Source organism: Nicotiana attenuata, chromosome 7, assembly GCF_001879085.1.
Source record: "Nicotiana attenuata strain UT chromosome 7, NIATTr2, whole genome shotgun sequence".
In the NCBI taxonomy this organism is placed as follows: Eukaryota; Viridiplantae; Streptophyta; class Magnoliopsida; order Solanales; family Solanaceae; genus Nicotiana; species Nicotiana attenuata.
This window is the reverse complement of record NC_031995.1, coordinates 77,752,671-77,770,821: the sequence shown is the minus strand read 5'-3', so window position 1 is coordinate 77,770,821 and position 18,151 is coordinate 77,752,671. Positions and strand designations below refer to the sequence as shown.

Here is an 18,151-nt window from a genome sequence, read left to right as displayed (position 1 = left end):
TACAACCATCAAATGATGAATCCTCTTGAACCTCCTCTAGAACATAATATATATAATTCCCCCGCAATATATATCCCTAGTACTCCTTCCACCTCAGACCACACACCAGAGGACTCTTTCTTGTTATCACAAAATGCCTCGCTTTCCTTATCATCAAGTGGGCAGAACCAATCGATCCCACAACTACCACCAACGTCCTCATCCTCCTCGTCACCACTACTATCAGATGGACGAGGACGAGGACTACTCGGATCAGGACCAGCCATATCCAACCATCGTCCAGTACACAATTTATCAGTATCATCCCATGTATCCACCGCACATGCCTTACTATCCCCAGATATATCCACCGCCATAGAACACCATCCCTTACCCCAATCTCCATTCCACAGAAATTTAGAATCAAATAATGTCATATCAGGAATACCACCCACCCATCCTGGCACAACAACCCCAAACCAACTCCATCATCCAATTACTTCAGGACAACTTACGTCTGACCATACACAACTTGCAATTTCTCCGCCTTCTCCAACTCTCACAGACACCCTCCAACCAACTACCCAGCACCTTATACCCCCCCAATGGATATGGAACCTTTCAATCCCTTCTCTCACCCACCGATCTGCTCACTCCACTCATCACCACAAATTCCTCACTCAAACAACCTCGAAAATCCAATTTCACCACACTGGACATTGTCCCCTACGATCCCTGCCTTGATTCCTCCGCTCGAAGAAATGCCTCAAAGCACCCCCAGAGACACCGAAACTGGAATCCTTTCTGCTGAAAATGACACTCACCTTGACCCTTCTCGCAAAAATAGAAAGAAGGATTCAAGTGAAAGTCCATTGCGATATCAAGGAGATAACCATCAACTTACGAGCCTGCTTAGCAGACATTCCAGAGAAATATACTGTTCTCTTTCTCTCAGCACTCCAACCACCACCTTCGGAGAACGAGGAGCAGATTCTCTTACAACCAGAGACTGATCTGGCTATGTCACTCCCATCTCATCTGTACGACGAGGAGCCACCATTACATCCTTTAACGAGTCACTTGGCCATGTCGATGACTCCTGGAGGCAGCTCAACAATCTCCACTGATATTCCAATGAAAATTCTTCTATGGAATTGTCGAGGGGCAGCAAACCCAAATTTTATTCGAAATATCAAATCGATTTTAGTATGGAATAACCCTTCTGTTTTAACCTTGACAGAAACAAAGCTCTATGAACATGAAAATCTAAAGGAAGAACTTGGATTCTCTGGCCTCCTTCAAGCACGGGCTAACGGCTTCTCTGGTGGCATGGTGCTACTGTGGAAAACCGACGAAGTTAATGTTGACCCACTAGTCGCCACAAATCAAGAGCTCCATGCCACTGTACAAGTAAGTCCCTCTTCTCCGGCTTGAAATCTTTCTGTTGTCTACGCTAGCACTAACCTAGTTAACAGATTTCAACTCCGGGAGAATTTAAAAAATTTTAATACTACTTTTCCACGACCTTGGCTTCTGTGCGGTGACTTTAATGAAGTGGTCAGCGCCTCCGAAAAGTTTGGTGGCAACCCTGTTAATAATAATCGAATAGATGCTTTTCAAACTGTATTCACGACCTTGAAATACATGACCTAGGCTTTACTAGTTCTAGATTCACATGGACAAATAACAGAAATTTCACAACTTCTTTTATTATGGAAAGATGTGATAGATTTCTGGAAAACTCTGATTGGCTCCACCTATTTCAAGATTCCTCTGTCCTTCACCTTCCACGTACTCACTCGAACCATTGCCCAATTCTTTTAAACCTCACTCGGGCAACTCAACATCCTTCGTCCTCCTTCCGCCACGAAACTCTGTGGACTAGTCACCCTAGCTTTGCCTCACTAGTACACACTGTTTGGCATCACTCTAACACTTATCTGCCCACACTTACCCATTTCACTGATGTTCTTAAAAGTTGGAATAGTCATTGCTTCGGCAATATCTTCCACACAAAAAAGGTACTTCAGGCTCATATTGCTGGTCTTCAAAAAATGGACCCCCGTAAAAAAATCTGACTTTCACCTTATCCTGGAAAATAACCTTATTCATGAATTTAATCTACTTTTGAAAAATGAAGAAGACTTTTGGAAACTCAAATCTCGTGTTCAGAACCTTCATGACGGAAATGCGAATACTAAGTTTTTCCATCTTTCCACAGTTCATCGGCGACGAAAAAACCGTATCCTTGGTATTAATGACACAGTAAGAAACTGGACATATCAATCTACTATCCACCACATCACCGTTACTCATTTTCACACACTTTACACCACTGATCTCTTGTTAAGTCTCAAACAACAAGCTATCCACGCCCCAAATGCTCTTTAATCTGATATCTCCCAACACCTATCCAGACCTCTCACCAATGCAGAGATTCATCAAGCTATTTACTCCTTCCAACCTTTAAAGGCACCTGGCCCAGATTGTTTTCACCCAATATATTTTCAACAATTTTGGAATGATACACAAACGGCTATTTATAAATTATGTACTGATGCATTCGACACTTCCCAGATTCCTCCTCTAATAAATCAAACCTATCTTATATTAATTCCTAAGGTTAAAAGTCCTGAAAGGATAACTCAATATCGTCATATTGCTCTCTGTAACACTAGCTATAAGATCATCACTAAAATTATTGTCTCTCGTATTCGTCTTACCTTGACACCATTATCAGCCCCTAACAGAGTAGCTTCATCCCAGATCGTCACACTGTTGACAATGCTATTATTGTTCAAGAAGTGAATTCACTCATTCAAAACCAAAAAGGGCAGTCGAGGAAACATGCTTTTTAAAATTAACCTTGAAAACGCTTTTGACCGCTTAGAATAGTCCTTCATTAAATATTCACTACCCAGCCTCAATTTTCCTCCCCACCTTATAAATCTCATTATGAATTGTGTTACATCCTCTACTATCTCTATTCTTATAAATGGACACCCTACACCTTTCTTTTCCCCTACACGAGGAATTTGTCAAGGAGATCCCTTATCTCCATACTTATTTATCATTTGTATGGAAACTCTAACTCGAATTATTAATCTCTCCATCACAAACTATGAATGGACACCTATCAAGCTATCCCGTAATGGACCTCATTTATCTCATCTGTTATTTGCTGATGATTTAACTCTTTTCGCTGAAGCAACTCCACAAAATGCAACGGCAATTCATATGGTCTTACACTTATTTGGTACCTTGGCAGGCCAAAAAATTAACAATAACAAATCTCGAGTTGTTTTTTCACCAAATACTCCTCAACACACGCAAGACTCAATTTCTGACATTTTGGATATGCGTACCTCATCCCATGTTGGTTAATATCTTGGTCTCCCAATTACTAACCTTCAACCCAAGAGCCGGCACTATCAATACATCCTCAACCGAATGAACAATCAACTTCAAGGTTGGAAAACCAAATTTCTCAACCTTGCAGGTCGCACGACTTTAATTAAATTTGTCTTGGCTTCTATACCCACGTATGCAATGCAATACACAATACTTCCTTCCAAGATTACCAACCATATTGATAAAATCCAACGTAGCTTCCTTTGAGGCTCCATCGCAACACACCAAAAAATTTACCTGTAAATTGGGATCAAGTTACTTTACCACGTGCACATGGGGGACTAGGCATTCAAAAATCCAAGGGCAAAAATTTATCCCTTATTGCTGGGTAGGCTTGGCGTTTTTATTGTAAACCCAACTCTCTTTGGGCCAGAATTATCACCTCCAAGTACAAATCGACCTCTCTCCTGGCCACTTCTCCCCTTCCAAGGCTACGAGATTCCTCTACCTGGAAAATTCTCCACAAAGGCCTTTCCTTTATTGCCCCAACAATTAAGTAGCACCGAAACTTCTATTAACATCTGAAATGATTTTTGGCTACCCAATAACTCCACGCTTCGTAGCCTTCTCCATGGTCCTTTAACTCTTAATGTACAATTTCTTACACTGGATCAGCTTCTATCCAATGGTAATTGGGACACCAATACCCTCTCCTTTGAACTACCTGAAGATCTCTCTTTTCTCATCCACAATACGTACTTTAATGCTACTTCTGCACGGCCTGATACATATTGTTGGCTTGCCAATTCTACAGGCTCCTACTCCGCTAAGTCGGCTTATCACCTTTATCTTGCCACACATTGTAATCTTCCTGCCAACCCGCCTGATACCAAATGGATTTGGACCCTTCATATCCCCAATAAAATAAAACTTTTCTTTGGCTACTCATTCTTAATCGGCTACCTACTGCTTCATATCTGTCATCTATTAATGTTCTTCACCACCCTCACTGCCACTCTTGTGCGAACATACCTGAATCCCTCCATCATCTCTTCTTCGAGTACATTCATTCTCATACCATTTGGAAATTCTTTAATATTAACACTAGTAACGTTATTTCCTTCACTGCTTGGCTTAGAATGCATTGTACCAACACTCACCAGTCTTTCACCTACCAAGGAATTGAAGTTCCAAAAACTTTAATTACCCCTTTCATCCTTTGGCATACATGGACCAACCGAAATCACAACTTCTTCAATAACTTGCATACACATGTATCCATCAAAAATATTCTCTTCCATGTGATCGAATTTCATTACCTCACACCATCTCCAACTCCCCATCCCATTTCCACCCTCGAATATATTAAATGGCACCCGCCCACATCACCTTTTTTAAAACTTAATATTGACGGCGCTTTTAATCCCATCACTAAGATAGGTGGTGTTGTTGGAGTATTTAGAAACAATCAATGCCAGTGGATTCGTGGTTTCTTCACAAAAATCCCATGCTCGTCAGCACTCGAATCAGAATTACAAACCTTGTTGATAGGATTGAAAATATCTCAACAATTCCATCTATATCCATTACAGATAGAAACGAATTCTTAGGTAATGCAAAGAGTCTTGCATGCGGGGACTGATCTTTAATTACCTATTATTTTGAATGTAGGTCATTACTAATAATGCTGGGACATCCGGAGCTTCAGCATATTTACCGTGAAGCCAACACTGTGGCGGATCTACTTGCCAAGCATGGCATGACTTTAGCTCCTTGCGCAGGCCATCAACGGAGTCATCCACTACACTATGAAGAACCCCCTCTTTATGCTTTACTTGCTTTCAATAATGACTGTTTTGGAACTTGTATAGCCAGAACAAACCCCCCCGTGTAAAACCTCTACTACTTGTCTTTCTTAACTTTTAATAAATATTCGTATTAGCCAAAAAAAAAAAAACCGTCCTATCCATTGAACAATTCATTATCTACCACTTTTTCCAATATTTTCCCGTGTTAAGTGGCGTACTAGGTCTGCCTTCAGATTTTTTTTTTTTTACATTCGATAATACCTAAACATAAAAGATTTTTAAAAATCCGGAATAGGAGAAAAAGACTATTCATCTATATCTATATCTATATATAAATATAAAGCTGGGCATGAAAAAGGTGATGTGGCATGCTTCTCTAACCAGCATGATAATTTATCTTTTTTCTGCCAAAAAAAATATTTGTCCTCATTATTACTTCATTTATTTCTTTGCCCATTTCATATCTCCTTAATTCTTCCGTTTTCTGTACTACTCCATTTATAAATCCCTCTCTCTCCCTTTCTTTTCTTCCATCAGGATTTGTATTTATCTTTCACCTCCTTTTTTTTTGCAAGTTCATCCTCTTTTTGCTCTTTTCCTTCCCATAAAATTTATCCGCTCTTCCCATTTTTCAAAATCAGTTAATACATCATAATAATTCAATTAATGTGATATTTCCCTGAAACTTACTATATGATCTCTTTGGAAAAATGAAACTTATTATATGATCTCTCACATCTATATAAAGATTTTTCCCTGAGTGCAGATATAGTAGTAAACTTGAAGGAGTTTTTTTCCCCCGAAAAGGCTTGATAACATAGAAAATAATGAGTTTTTTAAAAGTTCGATGAATGGAGTTACATGAAATATCATGAAGCAGGATGACAAGAAGTGTCGGACGATGGCGGAGAGGAGTTTGGACAGATGAGGTGAGAGACAACCGATAATTTTAATTTTTTAGGTTCTTACAATTGAAGAAGCAACGACCCAAGGAACTAAGTCGGAGGCTAATATTTGCTGGAATTGGTAGTCTCCAAGGAGGCATCAGAAGAAGTTTCACCAACAATCAGTAAACTGAGTAATATGTGCTGAGGGTCAATAAAGTCCTTCCTCCATTGTTCTTTCTTTGCAAAGTGATTCACTTTTTATAATTTAATTTATTGCTTATAAATAATTTTTAAATTGCAAGTGCACTGTTATTTCATGTTGACCAAGTTTCTTCTACTATTTGTGCTTAAACTGTTCATACAAATATTACATGAATAGAACAAAATCATTTGATTCCCAAAATAGGAATGCATGTATGTTACAAATTTTAGTACTCTGAAGGAACAAAAGAAAGACGAAAAACAGAACTAAAGTAAATCAAAGAAAAAAGGAAAAAGAGAAAAGGGGGAGAAATTCAAAAATGCCAGGTTTACCACTGGTCGTTGAAAAATAGCCAAGTTTCAAAAGTCATCGAAATTTAGCCACTTTAAATCTGAGCGAAAACACTGTTCAAAATCCGGAAAAATACGCCCGCAAATTTTACGGGAGTTCCAGCATAAGTATGCTTGAACTCCCGTAAATTTTACGGGAGTTCCAGGATAACTATGCTGGAACTCCCGCAAATTTTACGGGAGTTCAAGCATAATTATGCTGGAACTCCCGCAAATTTTACGGGAGTTCCAGCAAGTATAATTGTCCAGTATAATATACTGGAGTTTGGAGCACTGGTGCTCCAGTCTCCCGCAAATTTTACAGGAGTTAGCAAAGTATACCGGTCCAGCATAATATGCTGGAGTTCGTATACAAATGCACCAGAACTCCCGTATATTATACTGGACCGGTCCCTATTGCAGCAAAATAGTGGTTATTTTTCATTGACTTGATAAACGCTGGCTATTTTTCATTGACCAGTGTGAAAACTGGCTATACCATGATATTTTAACGAGAAAAAGGAGTACCATGGTGTAATAAAACATCTATGTATTAGTTCTTGATATAACATGTATATACTGATGTGAACAAGGATTTGATATTAACAATAATATCACCAAAACATCATCTCCTTCCATAAATGACTTTTGCTTAAAAACAAGGTAAAGAAAAGAGAAATGGACAAAGGTGCAGATTTACTTGTTTTGTGTTTTCTTTTTTTTTTATGTCACATATCTTCTTTGTTATTTAATTTTCAAAATATGAGAAACTTTGGAAAATATTTTAGAAAATAAATAAATATATATATTAAATACATAGATATTAGACAAAGACATTATTATTGTCAAGAAAATAATAAGTTCTCCTGAAACTTATTTTCATTTCTAAGAAATAAACAACCTATAATTAATTAAGGAATGCTTATCAACAAGATTTGCTCATTTATAGGACTTGTAGCATGTATGGTGCTTGAAGCATTGAAGTTACACCCATGGATATTATCGAAAATAGTAATTCAAATTTACAGAATTAATTTTTAAGTGCATATATAGAAGATTTAGTTTATCTTTTTGATTTGAATTTTTTTCCCCATCTCAACTAAATTTACAATGCCATTTTGTGAATTCACTATTATTCGCGCGGATAAATTTACTAGTTTGTCAAATAATACCGCACAACTTTTACAAGTTACCGTAACAGCAGCATCTTTTCAAGATGACGTCTTGTAAGTAACCAATGTTGTGAATCCATCTGAAGTACTTGTAAACGAACCATATCCATCATTCACAGAAATTTAAACCTGCTTTTGAGAATGGATCAAATCCTTTCAAATAATAACTTAAGAAAAGATGCTACATGCCCTTCTCTCAACTGACCAAAACAACTCAAGTTCCTGTAGAACAAAGGTGAAAAAACACTATGCTACAACCTAAATTTGTCAAACCCGGTTATAGCCAACTGACTTGCTGAATAGTTGTCGGATATACAGAACTTGAAGCCCGCTTGCTAATATAAGCAACATATACTCTCCAATTGTGTAAAATATAACACGCTTCCTTGTGCTTTCATTAGCTGTACCAGATGAACACACATCAGATAAGCAGTAGATCACATGATGAATGAACTCTATTATTCAAGATTAACCCCATGGGCAAAGATCAAACGTAAACAGGAAGAAAGAAGCCAATGGAGATTTTACATCCATCATCATAAAGAAGTGAATATAGGTCCAGAAACATTGGTAAGGTTCAGAAGAAAGCATACTCATAACACCCACGAAAAGAAATATTTGAATTTTTTGTTTTCTTTTATTGGCCATTTTGTTTATATAAGGGAACTTCACTTTAACTATTTCCAGACAAGGTGCTTAATAAATTTTAAACCTCAACTTTACTCATCTTTTTACCATATCATAGGAAGGGAAGATACATAAGAAAGAGAACAACATACTTTGGAATTAGATGAATAACACCCCTAGAGTGCAGCAGAAGACTTACCTTATACGCAATAGCAGTCAAAAGCAATTAGCCTGTCTAAATAACACCATTTTATCTAAAAGTCTGCATGAATTAACACCTTGCAATATTTTAATGAAGCCTAGAGTAAGCTACAATTGGAGTGACATCAGTCATCTGATATTGCTTTTTGTCTTCAGAAAATGCTATGCCATCACTAGGAAATACATTGTTGTTAAGTCACCAGAGCTCCCATTTTTGCAGCACCATTTTCAGAAGTAGCATTAGTTGGTTCAAATGTAAAATAGACAGTTGCCTACTGCTGGCAGTATCTTATTTAAAAGTAAATCCATCAATCCAGGTTTTATAGGCACAAATGTTGGGGACCCCCCTAAACTACAACAACAACAACAACCCAGTGAAATCCCACTAATGGGGTTTGGGGAGGGTAGTGTGTACGCAGCCCTTACCCCTACCCCGAAGGGGTAGAGAGGCTGTTTCCGAAAGACCCTCGGCTCAAGGGAACAAAAGGACAAAAGCAGAGAATATTAGTATCACCACAGAAATAATAAGAAAAAATATGAACATGGAATCCAGAAGAAAGATGCGAAGTAAAGCGATAGCTATTAAATACATCATGCACTGAATTAGTAAGACACAACAATGGCACTAGCTATCTTAGGTAAAAACCCTACCAGACTAGTCTCGCAAAGGTATAAGTAAGGCAAGACTCAACTACCTCCTAACCTACAACCTTAATACTTCTATCAAGTGTCATGTCCTCGGAAATTTGAAGCATCGCCATATCATGTCTGATCACCTCTCCCCAATACTTCTTAAGCCGCCCTCTACCTCTTCTCGTCCCCTCCATAACTAGCCGCTCGCACCACCTTACCGGAGCATCTGAACTTCTCCTCTGAACATGCCCGAACCATCTGAACCTCGCTTCCCGCATCATGTCCTCAATGGGAGCCACTTGCACCTTCTCCCGAATATCATCATTCCTAATCTTATCCATCCTAGTGTGCCCGCACATCCACCTCAGCATTCTCATTTCTGCTACTCTCATCTTCTGGGTATGTGAGTTCTTAACAGGCCAACACTCAGCCCCATACATCATTGCCGGTCTAACCACCGCTTTATAGAACTTACCTTTGAGAATCGGTGGCACTCTCTTGTCACACAAGACTCCAGATGCTAACCCCACTTCATCCATCCTACCCCAATACGATGTGTGACATCCTCGTCGATCTCCCCTCCCCCTGGATAATCAACCCAAGGTACTTGAAGCTTCCTCTACTTGGAATGACCTGTGATTCAAGCATCACATCCACGCCCACTTCCCCCGGCTCAGCGCTGAACTTACACTCCAGGTATTCCGTCTTCGTCCTGCTCAGCTTGAAACCCTTAGACTCAAGAGCTTGTCTCCAAACCTCTAGCCTCTCATTAAGACCGACTCGCGACTCATCAATCAGAACTATGTCATCGGCGAATAGCATGCGCCATGGCACCTCCCCTTGAATATGGTGCGTTAACGTGTCCATCACCAAGGCGAATAAGAACAGACTGAGTGCAGAACCTTGGTGTAACCCCATTACAACCGGAAAATGTTCAGAATCTCCTCCTACTGTCCTAACCCGAGTCTTAGCCCCATCATACATGTCCTTGATCGCCATTATGTACGGTACCAACACACCTTTTGCCTCCAGGCATCTCCAGAGAACTTCTCTAGGAACCTTGTCATATGCTTTCTCCAGGTCAACAAACACCATGTGCAGATGCTTCTTCCTCTCTCTATAAATTTCCGCCAACCTCCAAACAAGGTGTATAGCTTCTGTAGTAGAACGACCCGGCATGAATCGGAACTGGTTGTCGGATATAGACACCGCCTTCCTCACCCTTGCTTCAACCACCCTCTCCCACACTTTCATGGTATGGTCAGTAATTTGATACCCCTATAGTTGTTACAACTCTGGATATCCCCTTTGTTCTTATACAATGGAACTACCGTACTCCACCTCCACTCCCCTAGCATCCTCTTCGCCTTAAAAATAACATTGAACAACCCAGTCAACCACTCCAAACCTGCTTTCTCCACGCTCTTCCAAAATTCCACCGGAATCTCGTCTGGCCCGGTCGCTCTACCCTTACTCATCCTACGCATAGCTTTTACGACCTCCTCAACCTTGATACACCCACAGTACCCAGAGTCGCGGTGACTCTCGGAACGTTCCAATTCGTCTAGCACAATATCCCGATCCCCTTCTTCATTCAGAAGTTTATGAAAATAAGTCTGCCATCTTCTCTTAATCTGCGCATCCTCTGTCAAAACTCTACCATCTTCATCCTTGATGCATCTCACTTGGTCCAAATCCCGAGCCTTCCTCTCTCTCAGCTTGGCCAACCGGAATAACTTCTTCTCCCCGCCTTTTTTCCCTAGTTCCTCATACATACGACCATAAGCCGCAGTTTTAGCCTTCGTGACCTCCAGCTTAGCTTCCTTCCTAGCTACCTTATACCTCTCTACGCACGCTCGCCTTTCCTCCTCACCTATGCTCCCCACTAACTTTAGGTACGCCACCTTCTTCGCTTCCACTTTACCTTGGACCACTTCATTCCACCACCATTATTTAGTTCCCCCTTAAACAGTCTTGACCTCCCTAAATGCTGACGTGGCAAAGAGCGTGATACACTCTTCTAGCTGTGTGGGAGGGAAGAAAAATCGAAAAATCAAGTGGGGTATTTTTCAAATATTAATTGCCACATAATAAAATATAATGATTTATTTGTTTTAATTGTATTTCTCGTTGTTTCTTCTTAATATACATTGCATATCTTATCCCAATTGTATTTTTTTTAGATACAATGATTATATGTTTCAACTATGTGTTTCTTTTCTTTTCTTATGGTCCAAATCTACAAAAGTTAGTTCAAGCTCCACATTTATTTTAGCCAAAGAAAAAAAAAGATTTAGCCAAAGTAATAAAGTTCAAATGGTGTATTTTCTACAAAAAGAAAAATTCCTGTGTATTTTTATTCTCATGCAATGACTATTTATTTAAACTATGCATTTTTCTTTTTCGAGACAAATTCGCAAGTATTTGGTCGGAATTTTACAATTTTAGCTAATATATTTATTTAGCCAATATATGGAAGTCCAACAACGTATTTTATTTAGATGCAATGATAATATGTTCTAATTGTGTATTCCTTCTTTTCCTGATCAAATATGTAAAAATAACTTGATTAAAATTTTATTATTTTTAGCCAAATAAAAAATTATAGTCAAAATAACGTTTTTTCAAGTTTTTTTTAAAGATTTTGGAACGAAAAAAATAATTTAAATAGTTGGTGGACTTAAAAACATAAAAATATATATTTTATTGTAAAAAAATGCCACATGGACAAAAAATTCCATGTGGTATGTCATGGGCGGCTTTCCAGCCATGCCCCATGACCCCTTGGGCGCGCCCCGTGGCGTCCTAGCGAACCTCCCAATGCCTAGCGCCACGGACGGCCCCGTGGTCTTGGCCGCGCCAAGTGACAAGCGCGCAAGTGCCTCTGTCGCCCCACCGATATCCCTCGCGAACGCCATGCCGCAGGCAGAAGCCAACAGCGCCGCGCGCGCAGACCGTGATGCCAAAGACACTGCTGCTGACAACGGACATGCTGCTGCCTTATAGAAAACTAAGTCATTTTCATTGTAAATATAGAGTAGTTTATTTCATGCACTTTCCATTATGTTTCTCTAGCTTAATTAGGTCTACTCCTGTAACTTTGGTTTATTTTTTTAAGTACTATTAGGGGGGATCAAGCAATCAAAACTTTCTAGCAAGCAAGCAATTCTCTGTACTGGTGTCTCTCCCCCTCGACACCGCGTTGCTTTTCTGTAATAGCTTTCATTAATGCAATCAAGCTTTCTTTCATTCTGAATTCTCATTTCTGTTCTCTCAATTGCTCTTGACATTGGTTTTCCCGTACGGCACTGACAATCTCGTCTAGCGTACGGAGGGGACCTCAGTTGGCGGACAGCAACTGGACTGACATCAGTTGCCTAGCCGTACGTCGCCCTTCCAAGGAATCTCAGGAAGGCGCCGCGTATCAGGTAGCGCGTGTCACACTCTCATGGATTGTCAGCATCCAGTGGGGTCGAGGCTATGAAATTTCCAAGTTCGGGGGTATTAAAGACCACGTGAAGTTTAAGGGAGAACTAAACAAAATTTGTCAAGTTCGGGGGGGGGGGGGGGGGGGGGGGTTTACCCGAACTATTATGCTGGTTAGGGGTGTTCATAAAAATCCGAAAAACCGAACTAAACCGACCAAAAAAATCGATACTTTTTAGGTTTGTTTTGGTTTCGGTCTTGAATTTTAAAAACCGATCAAATTTGGTTTGGTTTTGGTTTTAATAACAAAATAACCGGAAAAAATCGAACCAAACCGACTATAAAAGTAGCTATTTAAATTTATTATTATACCTATATATATGTATTTTTATATAAAGTTTCTAAAATTTTATGGTACATATTAGTCATTTGTATTTTTAATCTAGTTCTTCGCTATTATAATCTAATTCTTTGCCTCTACATTCTAGATTGTTTGGTAGTTTTCTTTTTCTAAGTACAAGAATTTATTTCATATTAAAAATAATCGATTTTAATTGAGTACTAAAATTATTCATCACTTTTGATTCAATTATCATCAATATATCTCGGTAAATGATAGATTTCTCGAAAAGCAATTGATTTGATAGTGTTACGTTGAAAATATAGTTGTAGGAATATGCGTTTGGTAGTGTATGTCTCATATTTAAGAAAAAACCCGATAAATAACCGAAAAAACCGAAAAACCGACGAAAACCGAGAAAAACCGAATCGATAAAGAACCAACTTAATTGGTTTGGTTTGGTTCCAATATTTCAAAAACCGACTTACTTGGTTTGGTTTCTTTTTAGGGAAAAACCAACCCAAATCGAACCATGAACACCTCTAGTGCCGGTTATACAAGCTAGTCGGTCTCAATGCCATCAAAGCATTTACCACATAAATGACATTCGGCACACTAGGAGAAAGGAAAACCAATCAAGTTTGTATCCATTTCCAATAAAAGAGCAATAAAGTCCTTATCAAAAAAGAATGAAGTCTTACTATGACGATGACGAGCATCACGTGCTCTTAGGTACTTCTGCTCTGAAGTAACGGACTCCAATGCCTCTCTTAGTTCAGCAATTTTGACATTAATGGGGTCCAAATGTTCTGCACAAAGGTTAGTAAATGTTAAATGAGAAAAGAAAAGGGACATGAATAAAATATAACAGTCTGCAGCTAATCCTAGCAATGCATAAAGAACATATCAGTCAAAAAACATAATACATAATATCCCACTATCCCAACAATACATATAAGAACATATCAGTCAATTAACATAATGCATAACAGCCTGTCAGCCTCCACAGCTACTGAAATACCATAAAGAATATATCAGTCTCTTGTCACCACTGAAACCAAATTTGTGTAAAAGCGGAAATTAATATTTCTAAAATATTAATGATAAAACAATAACATGGCAAATAAGACCAACCATCTTTAGCAAGGTCGTGCTCATTGGGAATGTGTCCAATATGTATGTAGAAAGAGACTGTTTCTGGTGTTGAATAAGGATTCTTAAAACAGAACTTGTACATCCCACTCCGAGGGGCCTTGAACTCAAATTTATCCCCAGATGTTCCCTTCATTGTGTGTACAACATTTTCCCCGGGCGCTGTCACCTGCATGAGAGTAACAAGACTTAATAAGAAAGACTCGTGATCTCTTTTTCACTAAGAGGTTGCGGAGAAAGTAAACAAATAAGAACATAATAACAATGAGGTAATAAGCTCCCATTAGTAGTTACATCAAGTGCAGACATGGCTAAGAGGTGGAAGCTGTCTGTTACTGTATAATAAATTTTTTGACATTAATATGTGCTGGATTCCATGACTCGTCATCACCACCAAACAAAGACTAACTTCTGATGCTGGAGTATCTTTCTTATAATAACTTCTGATGCTGGAGTATCTTTCTTATACTTTACCCAAAGGCTCAAATAAAGGGGAAAAAACAAAATAAATTTGTACTTCAAGAATAATTATTTAAACCCAAACAATAATTACTAAAAAAGTTGAGAAACTTTACAATTGAAAAAATGTTTACTGTTTAGTAATACTCTCTAGTGGAGTGAGCCCATGGGATGAGGCGCACAGCTTAGTCCCTTGATGCTGCGCCATCTAAGCAAGCTAAGCTCATAGCCTCTTTTGCACCTAGCTTCTGGGCTCAAGTGTGCCTTGAGCAAGCTTATGACAACAGTGCTTCAGTGATATAGCTGATTGATTGGAACAGGGGATTACATGTGAGTTTGCAAAGAGAAGAATAATGGTTATTTGTGCATGTTGAAGAGGCTACAAGGGGAGGAAAGAGGAGAAAAAAAAATCAGGTAGAGGGAAGCAAAGGTTGTATAATTGGATGATAGTTGAGAAATCATGTGTGGTATTTGAAAAAGAGATTTCAGGTTTATGAATAAAATTTCTTATGACAATGAATCTGGTCAAGCACCAGAACAGAAAAAGTTAAGAGCTTTTATGAAAGAAAATAAGATATCTCCGAGTCAAATGAGGTTCAGCCAATTGAAATGAAAGAGGAGTACAGTGCTCTGAAGCAGGCTCTAGTAAAATTTCTCAAGGAAACTACATGGACTAGTCAAACCCCCAGTTGAGCAATACCAAGCCAGGCATAAAATCCTCAATAAATAGCGATCCATAAATTAGTGGTTCAGCAACGGATGGCTCCAAAGATGATGAATGAAATGATGCATGTAAGATGAGTATGATAAAGCGTATGTCTACACCAGCGAGGGCGAGAGCCAGAAGGCAATGGCTGGTTCCTTCAGAATAGGATATATACAGATTGAAAGAGCTTGTCTAATTCTCTGAAACTTGATTTTGTCTGGCCTCTAGGACCAAACGATGATATAGTATGACACATAATTAGACGTACGTTTGTTGGTCAGCCAAAGATGCTATCAAGCTATCCGGAGGTATGAAGTATGAACATAGTTGGGAGAGTAGAAATTTGGAAATCATGAAACTTTAATGAGCCCCAACTTGTTTCGGACTGAGGCTTAGTTGTTGTTGTATAATACTTTAGTGAGGAAGACAATAAGGCAAATCATTTAGTATTGGAGTGAAATTAACCTCAGTAAAGCAAAATTTATAATATAGCCGACCTCAACAGATTTGGAATTGAGGCACAGTTGATTGATTGATTTTCACTATTTCATTTAAGTTAAAATGGCCAAAATTGCTGCTATTGTGGGATGATTAGCAAGTGCAAATAATAAGCAGACAAAAGTGCTAATATCTAAACAAAAAGCAAGTGATGGCAGTAAGTAGCAGAATATACAGTCTTGAAACAAAAAGCAAATGATGGCAGTAAGCAGCAAAACGTCCAGTCATTGAAGCAAAATATTCAAACCAACTCAAGGATCCTAAAACATAATACTAGGAAGAAGTGAATAAGCAATTTTCCTCCCTTCAGTGTAAAGTCACAATTCCTGCTCTATGCTTTGAGAATTTCAGAAAACTAAACACTTGATTACTGCAAAATAATTATTGGAGAAAACTATTCTCTTTCATGGAGGGACGTATGTAGTGTACAAGTTATGGGTTCATTCAAGTTTAGTATGTAAAAAACAAATTTCACTAAATAAGTAGAAATAATAGATTTGAATACAGTAAATCAAATAGGTTGTAACAGAATTTCGAACTCGAACCCATAAAGTTCAAATCTTGGATCCACCTCTGCCTTCCCTGAGGTTCACTTCACTTAAAGATAATTCATTTTTTACCTTAATTTACATTTAAAAAAAAAAGAGGAAACCTTTACCGTCTATCTGAATTTCAACAACAATTCACCTTTAGATAAACAAATTTCAACAGCAATTTTTATATACAGTATAAACGTTTTCCTATGAAGAATAATACATGCAATAGCTCCTATAATTGTTATCTATCAAATCTATAAAAAATCACAAAAGAGCTAAATCTAAAAAAAATCAACAAAGTGAAAAACAAGTGGATCCGATAACGTGTAATCAATCTCAAAAACAGTTCACAAGTAATGGCATAAAGTCGATATTGAGAAAAAACAAATACACAATTAAGCTAAAAGGGAAAAAAAAAAAAAAAAGACATACGACGAAATCGATGCCGGGATGATCGGAGCTCCAAAAGATGTCATGATCAACGACGACGAAGTTTCCAGAAATCGTGTCGTTTTCATAGAGAACGTACTCGTACACGCATTCCTCGTCGTTTACCGTTACCGATAACGCCGTTAGGTCGTTCACGAAACTGAATAGCAGAATTGCCACCAAAGCGATGACCTTTGACCGCCTGATTCCGTCTCCGGTTGTTGTTTCCATCTCCGGCCCCGACGAGCTCTTTTAGGATTGTGAAAATTCGTTTTCGGAGATTTTGGGGCAGATTTTGTAATTGTAAGATACAGAGGTGACGCGCGGGTGTCTAATTTTACACTGCCATCGAACCCGAAATCCTTTTGTTGGATGGATTTTTTGTTTATTTCTTTTCTCTCTTTTATTTCAGGAGAAAAGGAAAATAGATAGGGGTTACGAGGTGGCAAATCCAATATTCACTAATAGGGGGTGACAAAATGGTTAAAAGAAAATAGTTAACCATCCATATTATATTATTCATTAAAAATGGGTTGGATAATAAATTTTTTTAAAATGGGTCAAATATAGATAAGAACCATATTATCCATTTAGAAAATGGATAACCAATGGGTCTAACTTTTACATTTGTGAAGCCTCAAATTGGGGGTTCCTCAAGTTAGAGAGATTAAGAATTCTCCCAAAAGTGATCATATGCAAGAAGTCATGGATAACATGGTTACTCATATTATCCGCAAGTTAACCCATTTTTTATCCGTATTAAATATGGGTCGGGTTGGATAATTTATCCGTTTTTTCATTACCCGTTTTCGACCCGAACCATATCCGACCTGATCCGCCCGCTTGCCACTCCTACTCACTAAAAACATAAAAATATATCAGGTAGGTAATACCTAAACTACTAAGATTTCCCGTTGTATATTTATTTGTTTGTTTTAAATCTGTCTATATATAAAAGGATAAGCAAATCCATGATATTATGCCAAGTGTCACAACAAAATATCGACACGTGTCATGTTTTAAGACAAAACCCCAATAAATTTGGATATTTAAAAATTTAAAAATAGCAGAAAAAAACTTACAAAATTTTAAAAAATTAACCAACTCAGTTATTCAAATAGTCCCACATTTTTGGGCAGATATTTTTTCAAACTTAACAGTAAAAAAATATAATTACTCCAATTCCAAAAAATGGACTCCCACATTTTTTTATTAGTCTTTTATTTAACTGCATATCAAGAAAGCAAAATTCGGCAACCGTACAACATAATCCAAAGCACGTTTTGGAACATCTTTTAGTGGAAGTTATAAGATTCAATTTATTCACAAAAACTTCAGCCCATCATTCTGTATCTATCCCGCTCCATTTTATTAATTCGCAAATGAAAGTTACGGAGTTGTGTTTTCACGATTATA

General features: G+C 38.2%; 1 protein-coding gene across 1 annotated transcript; it reads right to left on the bottom strand.

Moving 5' to 3' along the window:
- LOC109229340 (transmembrane emp24 domain-containing protein p24beta3-like) lies at positions 7,657-17,125 on the bottom strand. Its single transcript, XM_019394748.1, has 4 exons — positions 16,739-17,125; positions 14,090-14,276; positions 13,657-13,764; positions 7,657-8,129 (listed from the first exon to the last, which is right to left on the bottom strand). Exons 1-4 carry the CDS (start codon positions 16,964-16,966, stop codon positions 7,996-7,998), a joined length of 657 nt encoding a protein of 218 aa, XP_019250293.1. The 5' UTR covers positions 16,967-17,125; the 3' UTR covers positions 7,657-7,995.

Coding starts and splice junctions, on each gene's coding strand:
- LOC109229340 (XM_019394748.1), bottom strand. CDS start 16,966: ATGGAAACAACAACCGGAGACGGAATCAGGCGGTCAAAGGTCATCGCT. Junction 14,277..16,738: donor ATCCCGGCATCGATTTCGTC/GTATGTCTTTTT, acceptor ACTCTCATGCAG/GTGACAGCGCCCGGGGAAAA. Junction 8,130..13,656: donor TGATGCTCGTCATCGTCATA/GTAAGACTTCAT, acceptor CATCTGGTACAG/CTAATGAAAGCACAAGGAAG.